Raw genomic sequence first — 9,169 nt, forward strand, 5'->3', positions numbered from 1 at the left:
CATTTTCCAACCAATAAGAAAAGCTCTTTAATAAAACGGGTCTATTTTCTCGTGCAGGATGAAGTGATCTGGCTCTAATCTTCTAAGAGAAAATGAAGATAATGGCATGAAAATATAATTAGATATCATAAAGTTAAATGAGTTTGTCTATCTCTACAAAGGTTTTCAAGTCCAAGATTAAGTACCAAATGCTGCTATGCTTTCTGCTCCCAATTAGATACAGTCTTCTGGTCGAGTTCTACAAATTGCCAAAACCCTGATGGAAGACGCTGGCAGATACACATGTGTGGCCACCAATGCGGCGGGGGAAGCCCAGCAGCACATTCAACTGCACGTGCACGGTAATGCCATCCCCACGTCCTGACAAAAGTATATTTCTTTGCCTTTTTATTTTAAAGCACCGTGGGCTCATTTTTATTGAATTACACTGTTAAAAAGAATAAGTGTTTATTTTAGTCTGTATAAAAAAAACTTAGGTTTTTGTTTTATTTACATTATTGTAATTATAATTGCTCGTCTTAAGATCTTTAGTTTTCAGGTTGACAAATGGGATATGCCAGAGCTCATAAATAAATACACTAGAACACCCCCCTCCCCCGTGCATGAATTTCGTGCACTGGGCCACTAGTAAATAAATAAATAAATACACTACCCTGTATGGGAAAGTACTCGAATTCTGTCGACAACTTTCCGCAGAAAACTTTTGTTGAAAAGGCAGAAGTTGCAAGGTTGTCCCATAGGATTGTCTGTGATCTTCTTACCTGTAAGAGGGATTTTGTGAGTCGAAGCTAACCTTGACGCAGGATCTTCTCTCGTGGTGACCATGGACCACCTCATGAATATTACAGCTTCACAGTAAACTTGAAAGACTGACCTTGAATGTAAGACTTCAGTCCCTGGAGAGTCATCAGAAAGGGCCAAGAAATACAGACTTGGACTTTCCTGAGTCAGCCAAGGATATTTGTAGAGAGTTATTCAAGATCTCCACCTGAGCAGTATTCATTTTCTCTAATTCTAATTGCTGTTAAATCATTAATTAATTCATATATTCACTTCACATTTACTAAACCATTTAACCTAAAAGAATGCCTTAACACCTACCTTAATTCCAGGTACATAGTAGGCGGTCAGTAAATATTTAACAAATGGAAGAATAAATAATAAGTTAATAAAAAATTTAGAACATTGAATTCTTCTAATCTATTTCTTTACATGTTTTCTTTTCTTTAAATTGGCCGGTTAAAAGATTCAAATTATCAGTTCCCTAAATGTTCCCAATAAACCAATTTATTCTCTCCCCAGTTCCCTAAATATGAACACCTAAGTTATGGATGTCATACACACAAACCATGTTCCTTAAGAGGATGATTGTAACCATCTTGGAATTAGCTTACCATGCTTAAGGCTTTGGTGACAGGCTAACCCTACTCTCCCTTAAATGGCCTTGAATTTACCTTGTTCCTCCTAAAGCCTAATATCTGTCCCCAGGGTTCTTTGGCAGCTGTCTCCAGCACCTACTCAGATCTGCACTTCCATCTAAGAGTATGCTGGGGTGGGCTTGCTCTGCTTTCCCCATTTTCCTACCCAGCGGCTCTTTTTTTCCTCCTGGTATAAACTGTTTGTCTTCTCTTTTCCAACATTTCAGTCCTTATCTGGTCTCCATTGGCTAAGAGGAAACAGGGAAGTGGGATAGCTTGTTATGTTGCAATCATCTCGTGCACTGGGGTCCAGCTGACATTGGTTTAAATTCTGTACTAACTGTGATCTGGTTACCTTGAGCAAACAAATTTATTTTCTCTGAATATCTGACTTGTGCAGTGCTTTTGAGGATTAGAGGCGTTCGATATAAAATATCTCCCACCTCTACTCTCTCAGGTTATCAAAAAGAAGGATGTTTTTGTTCTCTAGAATGACTTAAAGTACTTAAATGATGATTCTATCATGAAGAACAGAGTGTATGTCTCCAGAACCAGGAAGAACTAAACTTTATTGTTTGGGAAACCCAAACTTTAATGTTCATAACAATCGTACATGCTCCATGTTAAAAATACAACTTCCTGGGCCCAGTCCCAGATCTTCTGAAACAGCATCTCTGATACAAGTGGTCTGTGTGCCATTACTTAGAGAAACATTGGCCCAAACTCTAAAGACTCACCTAGAGTCTTGCCGGTGTAGTTAAGAATGACTGAAAACCAGAGTGCAGGAAAGAAACCAAGCATCCCATCCAATCCAGAGCAACAACAGAAGAGGAAAAGCAGAATCAATACACAAGTCTGTAAACCGAGGGTCTGATTGTGGTAACACCGTGTATATTAGCAGGAGATGCAGTTGGGGTACACACAGTTACATGGAAAATAATCAGAGAGTAAGGGACCAAGCTCGAAGACATCTGGGTCAATGTGAGAAGAAAGAAACAGAAGGTGAGTCAGGATTTATTTTAAGGATTTATTAAAACAATCTCCTTTATATGAATAAAAGCAAGATACTATACTAGCTGAAAATGTTTCATCTCATACCATCTTGACTTGTCTGGATAACAGTTCATCAGCCTGAATTAATAATAAAGTGAACTTTAAATGTAATACTTATTAGGACTAACCTGGAGGAATAGTTGGCTATGTGAATGTGACAGGAATCTGGAGAGAAAGCTGGAATATCATCTTGACACTCATGACTGCAATGGTGCCTTGAATACAAATGACTCCAAATTTTATCTGTCTTCTTTGTTACTTGTGTTATTAACTTCAGCAAGAATTGGAGATGTTAAAAAAAAAAGTGTAGGAATTTCTAAGGGATTAGTGGATGACAGATTTCCAAAAGATCTCAGAGGTTAAAATGACAAGTTAATCTGATGTGGGAAACCACATAAGAATAGGGTGGAGAAGAGGGGTTTAAGTCTACCAGACCTGAGGCCCTGAACCTAACTGTCCCCTATACCTGGGCTCCTGAGCATTAAAGAGAAAAAACCACCATGATATAGAAAAATGTTAGTTACATGCAAACAAGTGGTTAGAATAAGATGGAACTTGGAGACATTGTAGAAAATAGGTCTACCTTTCATCTACCTTTCATCTAGCTCCAATATTCCACCTTTGTGTGGAAATTACCTAAAAATTGGTACAGTAGTCTGGTAGACACCACACATTGAAATACTAGATGTACTAATGGCTTTCTTCAATTACTGTAGAGATGATAACTCAGTTTCATAATAAAGTTAATCAATCTTAGAAATCAGTAATAGAAGCTTATAATATGAAAAACAAGAGAGGAATTGATTCTGTTATACTCTTGCTCTCTGAATGCTTCCAAAGTAATACAGTGGGGCCTTGACTTATGAGTTTAATTCGTTCCGTGACGGAGCTCGTAACTCAAATTACTCCATATGTCAAATCAAAAAGTGAACGAGTGAGACACGTGATGCTGGGCTGATGTTGTGGCATTCACTGTGACGTTAGCTGCGCCAACTAGTGGTGGGGTATCTGCAGCTGGCTCGTAACTTGAATTTTAGCTCGCAACTCAAAGCACAAAATCGGCGGAGAGACGGCTCGTATCTCGAAAAACTCGTTAGTCGGGACACTCGTAAGTCAAGGCCCCACTGTATATCTAATTCTGTTACTGTATATTAAAAGGGACACTGAAAAATCTATAAGAAAGCAGATATCCTTTAATTTAGTTCATTCATTAATTTATTCAATCAATTCTATAGTTGCCTTTTAAGTTAAGATTTGTTTTTATCCCAATCTTTATTGTTGGGGTAATACATTCAGCAAATGAGCATCTATGACAATTGTCATCCAAAAGTGTTCAGTCCTAACAAACTCAGCCTCCCAGCTGTTAATATTTTTCTTTCTTATAAAAAAAGACTAGTGGCCCGGTGCACGAATCCGTACACATTGAAAAGAAATTAATTAGAGGAAATATTTTAATATTGCCATTTGCCCTTTCTCTATAACAGAAGTGTCAACCAAATTCATGATCGACAATGACAGATGGAAACACACGCGTGCGATTGGCACCAAGGAGAGCTTTCTATGTATCACACATGTGCGAGTCAACTTAGGCTTTTATATATATAGAAAAGCCTATATTCTCATTATTCTCAAGCATGGGAAAAAAAGTCTTTCTAAAAGGTGAAGTAAGGGTCCATGGTCTCCTGGACTGAAGACCAAGTCATGATCACGAGAAGAGGAGCGTTCTTATGATTCCCTGGATTTTCCAGGGGAGTTCTATGCATCACAAGAGGCAGAGACTCTCAGTAGGTAGTCCTCTTGATTATCGAGGTTTCATAATTCTGGAAGTCCTAATTCTCTAGACCAAGATAAGAAATCATATCTAAACCTCAGGTATTTGCCAAGTGAGACAGATGTTTCCACACACAAACAATAATATGGCTCAAGCATTTATTTCGTCTGCACTTAATTGTTTCCTGGGGAAAAATCAGCCATGATGAAGCACTCAGAAGTATGATGTGGTGGATAAAAGCCTGGGCTTTGAATTGGGTTCCTATATTTCCAAGTGATAGCTGTAGAACACTGAGTTTAGATGTTAACTGTTTGAAAGTTCAGTTTCCTCACCTATAAAATGGGGAGGAAAATGATAATGCCATAATCAGGGAGGTTATTGTGAGGATTAAATGAAAGACTATGTATGAAAAGCTTAGGCTGGTGTTTGGTTCCTACTCATCATCTGTAAAAAGTACCTTAACCCGTTTGAGCCAAACATATATTTGGCGCCTGGCCCTTCTCCCTGCACCAGCATTTTAACAAATATATCTAAAGTCCTTTACTGTTGGCCAGAAACCGTCTGGGGTCTGTATGAGTTGTCTGCTGAAAACATTAATGGAACTCCCCTTGATTTAATTTTATTATTTTAAAGTATTTGCTTGGCTAACATCTCCTAACACCCACTTAAAAAAGGTTTCTCTATCATTTCTGTGTTTTACTTACTAGTTCACTTGTGGCCTAAAGGAGACTTGGGAATATTGTAGGAGGAACATTTATTATTTCTTTCTTCATGGGTAACTTCAGTTCAGGACTCTACTATACTATTTTCTTGGTATAGATGAATTTATTATGCTGTCATAATCCTGGTGGTTGGGGAGGATTAACTCACCCATATTACTTTTACATCAGGTATGTATTAATTCAAATTTAACCAAGATTTGAAAAAGTCAATTCATGCCTTTGAGTGGTTGAAGTAATCGGCAGAATCTAGCCTATGATGTGTCCAGAAGAAGGTACTGTGGTTTTGGCATGATGTGGCTTTGGAGGAAGGAAAATAGTGGGGAAAAACCAACAAGTTGCATGGAATTCGACCTCCTGCTTGGAGTTTGCAGACATTTTCTCATCTTTAGCATAACATATTGTTACCTTACTAATACGTCTGTCTAGAAAAGTGTTCACTTAAATTCAAATTGCAAGACTATCTCTTTAAATGCTAGAAGGGAATAATTGAAATTACATTTGTTGAGAAGACTATTTTTTTCCATTGAATGGGCTTGGCCCTCTTTTTGGAAATTATTTGACTTTAGATATGTGTTTATTTCTGTGATCTCAAATCTCTTTTATTGCTTAAATGTCTTTACTTATGTCTGTACCACCCTGTCTCTTTTGTTCATTTCCCTCCAGCTTTATTGACGCATAATTGACAAATAAAATTGTACATATTTAAAGTGTGATGATTTTATATATGTATACTTTGTAGAATGATGATTACAGTCAGATTAATTAACACATCCTTCACCTTATGTAGTTATGTGTGTGTTGATAACACTTAAGATCTACTCTCTCCCAGTATTATTACCATGCTATACTTTAGAACCCCAGAGTTTATTCATCTTATAAATGAAGGCTTGTACCTTTTGACCAGCATCTCCCCGTTTCCCCCATCCCCCAGCTCCTGGTAACCACCATTCTACTCTCTGTTTCCATGAGTTTAACTTTTCCACATATAAGTGACATCATATAGTATTTGTCTTTCTCTGTCTGGCTTATTTCACTTAACATCACGTCCTATAGGTTCATCCATGTTGTTTCAAGTGGCGGGGTTTCCTTCTTTCTCATAGCTGAATAATATTCTTCTGTGTGTGTGGGTGACATCTTTTATCCATTCACCTGTTGATGGACACTTAGGGTATTTCTATATCTTGGCTTTTGTGAATAATGCTGAAATGAACATGGGTGCAGATATCTCTTTGGGAGACTGGTTTTATTTTATTTATCATTAAGCACTGGTCTTTTATTCCTAACCTGAGATACTGATTTTATTTCCTTCTTATATATACCCAGAAGTGTGATTGCTGGAACATATGGTAGTAATTTTAATTTTTTGAGGAACCTCCGTACTGTTTTGCATAGTTGCTGTATCGATTTACATCACAGCAGCAGTGCACAGGGGTTCTCTTCTCTCCATATCCTCACCAATTTATATGAGTGAGTTACGTGTCTGGGCTTCTTGCAGAACCACCCAGCCTGGAGGACGCAGGGAAGATGCTGAATGAGAGCGTGGTGGTGAACAACCCTATACAGCTGGAGTGTAAGGCTGCAGGGAATCCCTTGCCTGGTATGTTTACTTGTGGACTCTGTGACTTATTAACATTCTAAGATTTCTGGGAATAGTTAAATCTGTTTATGAGCATAATATAGTAATTACTAATAAAGAAAAGTTATAGATACATTTCAAGGTAGTATTTTCAAATTTTCATTACTTTAAATGAATAATTAATTGTCTTATTGTCCTTCCTGTGTCCACAAAACACATGCTGATATTTCATATACATTTATTTTGAAAAATTTATTTTTATCTAGTCCATATTGGTTATCTTTTTTTAAAATATATATTTTTATTGATTTCAGAGAGGAAGGGAGAGGGGGAGAGAGATAGAAACATCAATGATGAGAGAGAATCATTGATTGGCTGCCTCCTGCATACCCCACAATGGGATCAAGCCCGCAACCCGGGCATGTGCCTTGACCGAAATCAAACCTGGGACCCTTCAGTCCACAGGCTGACACTCTATCCATTGAGCCAAACCAGCTAGGGCCATATTGGTTATCTTTACACATCAGTCATTTGAGGAGACTATTATTGTTTTTATTCTCATCACTAGTAAGTTATTCCTAGGAGTCAATAATAATACATATTTTTGAGACTAATAGTGGATATATGTTTGGTTTTGATTAGATGTGAAGAGAGGAATATGTACAACAAAAAGAAATAGAACCAGTTAAAAATTTGCTCCCAAACAATATTGATGCATTAGAGACAAAATACATTTTTTTTTTATAAATTTGTTGTCAGGAATTACGCTGGCTTGGCTATTCATGTTCTTCTTACGATTACTTCCTCATAAAAATCTCTCTAAAGCAAAATTTAAACAGATTAAACTGAGATGATGAGCACAAGAATAAAGCAGTTGTTACTGTTTTAGTTAAGCTCTAATTTAGTGCAGGTATCGAGCTTTTCAAAGAAACAAATTAAACAGATGGGCCTCTCCCCTCTGGCCCTTGCAGTTATTACCTGGTACAAAGATAACCGGCCGCTCGCAGGTTCCACCAGTGTGGCTTTCTTGAACAGAGGGCAGATCATTGAGATTGAAAGCGCCCAGATCGCGGATGCTGGCATATATAAATGTGTGGCCATCAACTCAGCTGGAGCCACAGAATTATATTACAGTCTTCAAGTCCATGGTGAGTGCTGCTTCCCCTGAATGCACCCTGGGGTAAAGAAACCTTCGAAATGATGAAGTCCTTCTATAAAATCCTAGTGTAAATATTTAACCGAGTGTGTTAGGATCCTCATTATATATAGAAGAGTACAGTGTTCTAAAACTGATAAACGTTTTTATTTCCTGATTCCTGTTAAAATGCTTCATTTTCACATGCTGTATCAGACTTAAGTTTGCTTTAGATGAATTGTTGAAATGGTCACCAACCCTCTTATCAGCAATGACAATAGCCCTGATTGTAAACACAGTACTGTCTATGAGAATCTTATTTTTAAACAAATGTTTCCAACTTATTACTTTGAAGAGGAGTTGGTAGTTAACATACTAGAGTGGATACAGTGGAGGGACATCAACACACATACACACACACACACACACACACACACACACACACATACATGCATGCACCCATGCGCACACACAAGAGCCTGAAATCGAGAAATAAAAATCCACTCTGGTATCAAAAGCTGGATTTCCTACACAAAGTGACAAAACCTCATTTTCCTCATCTGTAAGGTGGCGAGACTGATCATTGCCCTACTTACCTCACAGGATAAATGTGATTAGAATCCCAAATAAGAAAAGTGAAAGAACTCTATGCCCCCCCCCTGACCCCATATATATACATACCAAAACCCACCATGTGAAAACACTACTGTGGACATTACATACAATGTTCATTACTTTGAGGTGAAATCTTCTGTGATGTGAACATAGCTTATTTACTTGCTTATCTCTTTTCAGTGCCCCCATCCATTTCCGGCAGCAGTAACGTGGTGGCGGTGGTGGTTAATAACCTGGTGAGGTTAGAATGTGAAGCCAGAGGCATCCCTGCCCCAAGTCTGACCTGGTTGAAGGATGGGAGCCCTGTTTCTGGCTTCGCTAATGGAATACAGGTACTCGCTGTCATTCCTTTGGTGAAATCCACTACCTAATTGTTCAATACAGGAAGTGCAAGCAGATAAAGCTGTTAGATTTGGAGAACAAGGATTCGCAAAGGTTATCCAAAACCGCACACATATACTTTAATAACTACTATGGACACACAATTGGGATTTCTAAACAATTTGTTAAAAGCTCAGTATTCTTGAGAGTTCCCTTACACCACATGTAGTGCTTTCTTTTAGATACTTTCTACCCACAACCTCCATTCCCTGCCACCTCCACATGAGCTACCTTCCACAAAGAAATGTTCATCAACACCAATAAACGGGAATTGCCTTGTGGAATTTATACTTAAATGAATGGAAATAATAATGACCCAGAAAACCATATAGAGTATATTTACTTCTACAAAATTATCAAATAAAAACGTAAGACATCATAAAGGCCACATTATAAGAAATGAAATTAGAGTCTGGGGAAAAAAACAACTTGTTTTACACGGATTCAAAATTAAAAATACCAAAAAACATATATCTCTTTTAAAGTGTACTTTAATAT

At 37.7% G+C, this 9,169-nt stretch overlaps 1 protein-coding gene across 1 annotated transcript; it reads left to right on the forward strand.

The window, feature by feature from the left end:
* Positions 1 to 217: 217 nt before the first annotated feature.
* On the forward strand, positions 218 to 8,622 carry LOC111824754 (hemicentin-1-like; the record flags this gene model as incomplete). The annotated part of the gene is made up of 4 exons (XM_023749325.1): positions 218 to 341; positions 6,460 to 6,561; positions 7,512 to 7,688; positions 8,471 to 8,622. Coding segments are annotated over 4 exons (555 nt in total), but the record flags the coding sequence as incomplete, so codon positions are not given.
* Between the last annotated feature and the right edge of the window lie 547 nt (positions 8,623 to 9,169).

Source organism: Myotis lucifugus, unplaced genomic scaffold, assembly GCF_000147115.1.
Source record: "Myotis lucifugus unplaced genomic scaffold, Myoluc2.0 scaffold_5963, whole genome shotgun sequence".
Classification (NCBI taxonomy): Eukaryota; Metazoa; Chordata; class Mammalia; order Chiroptera; family Vespertilionidae; genus Myotis; species Myotis lucifugus.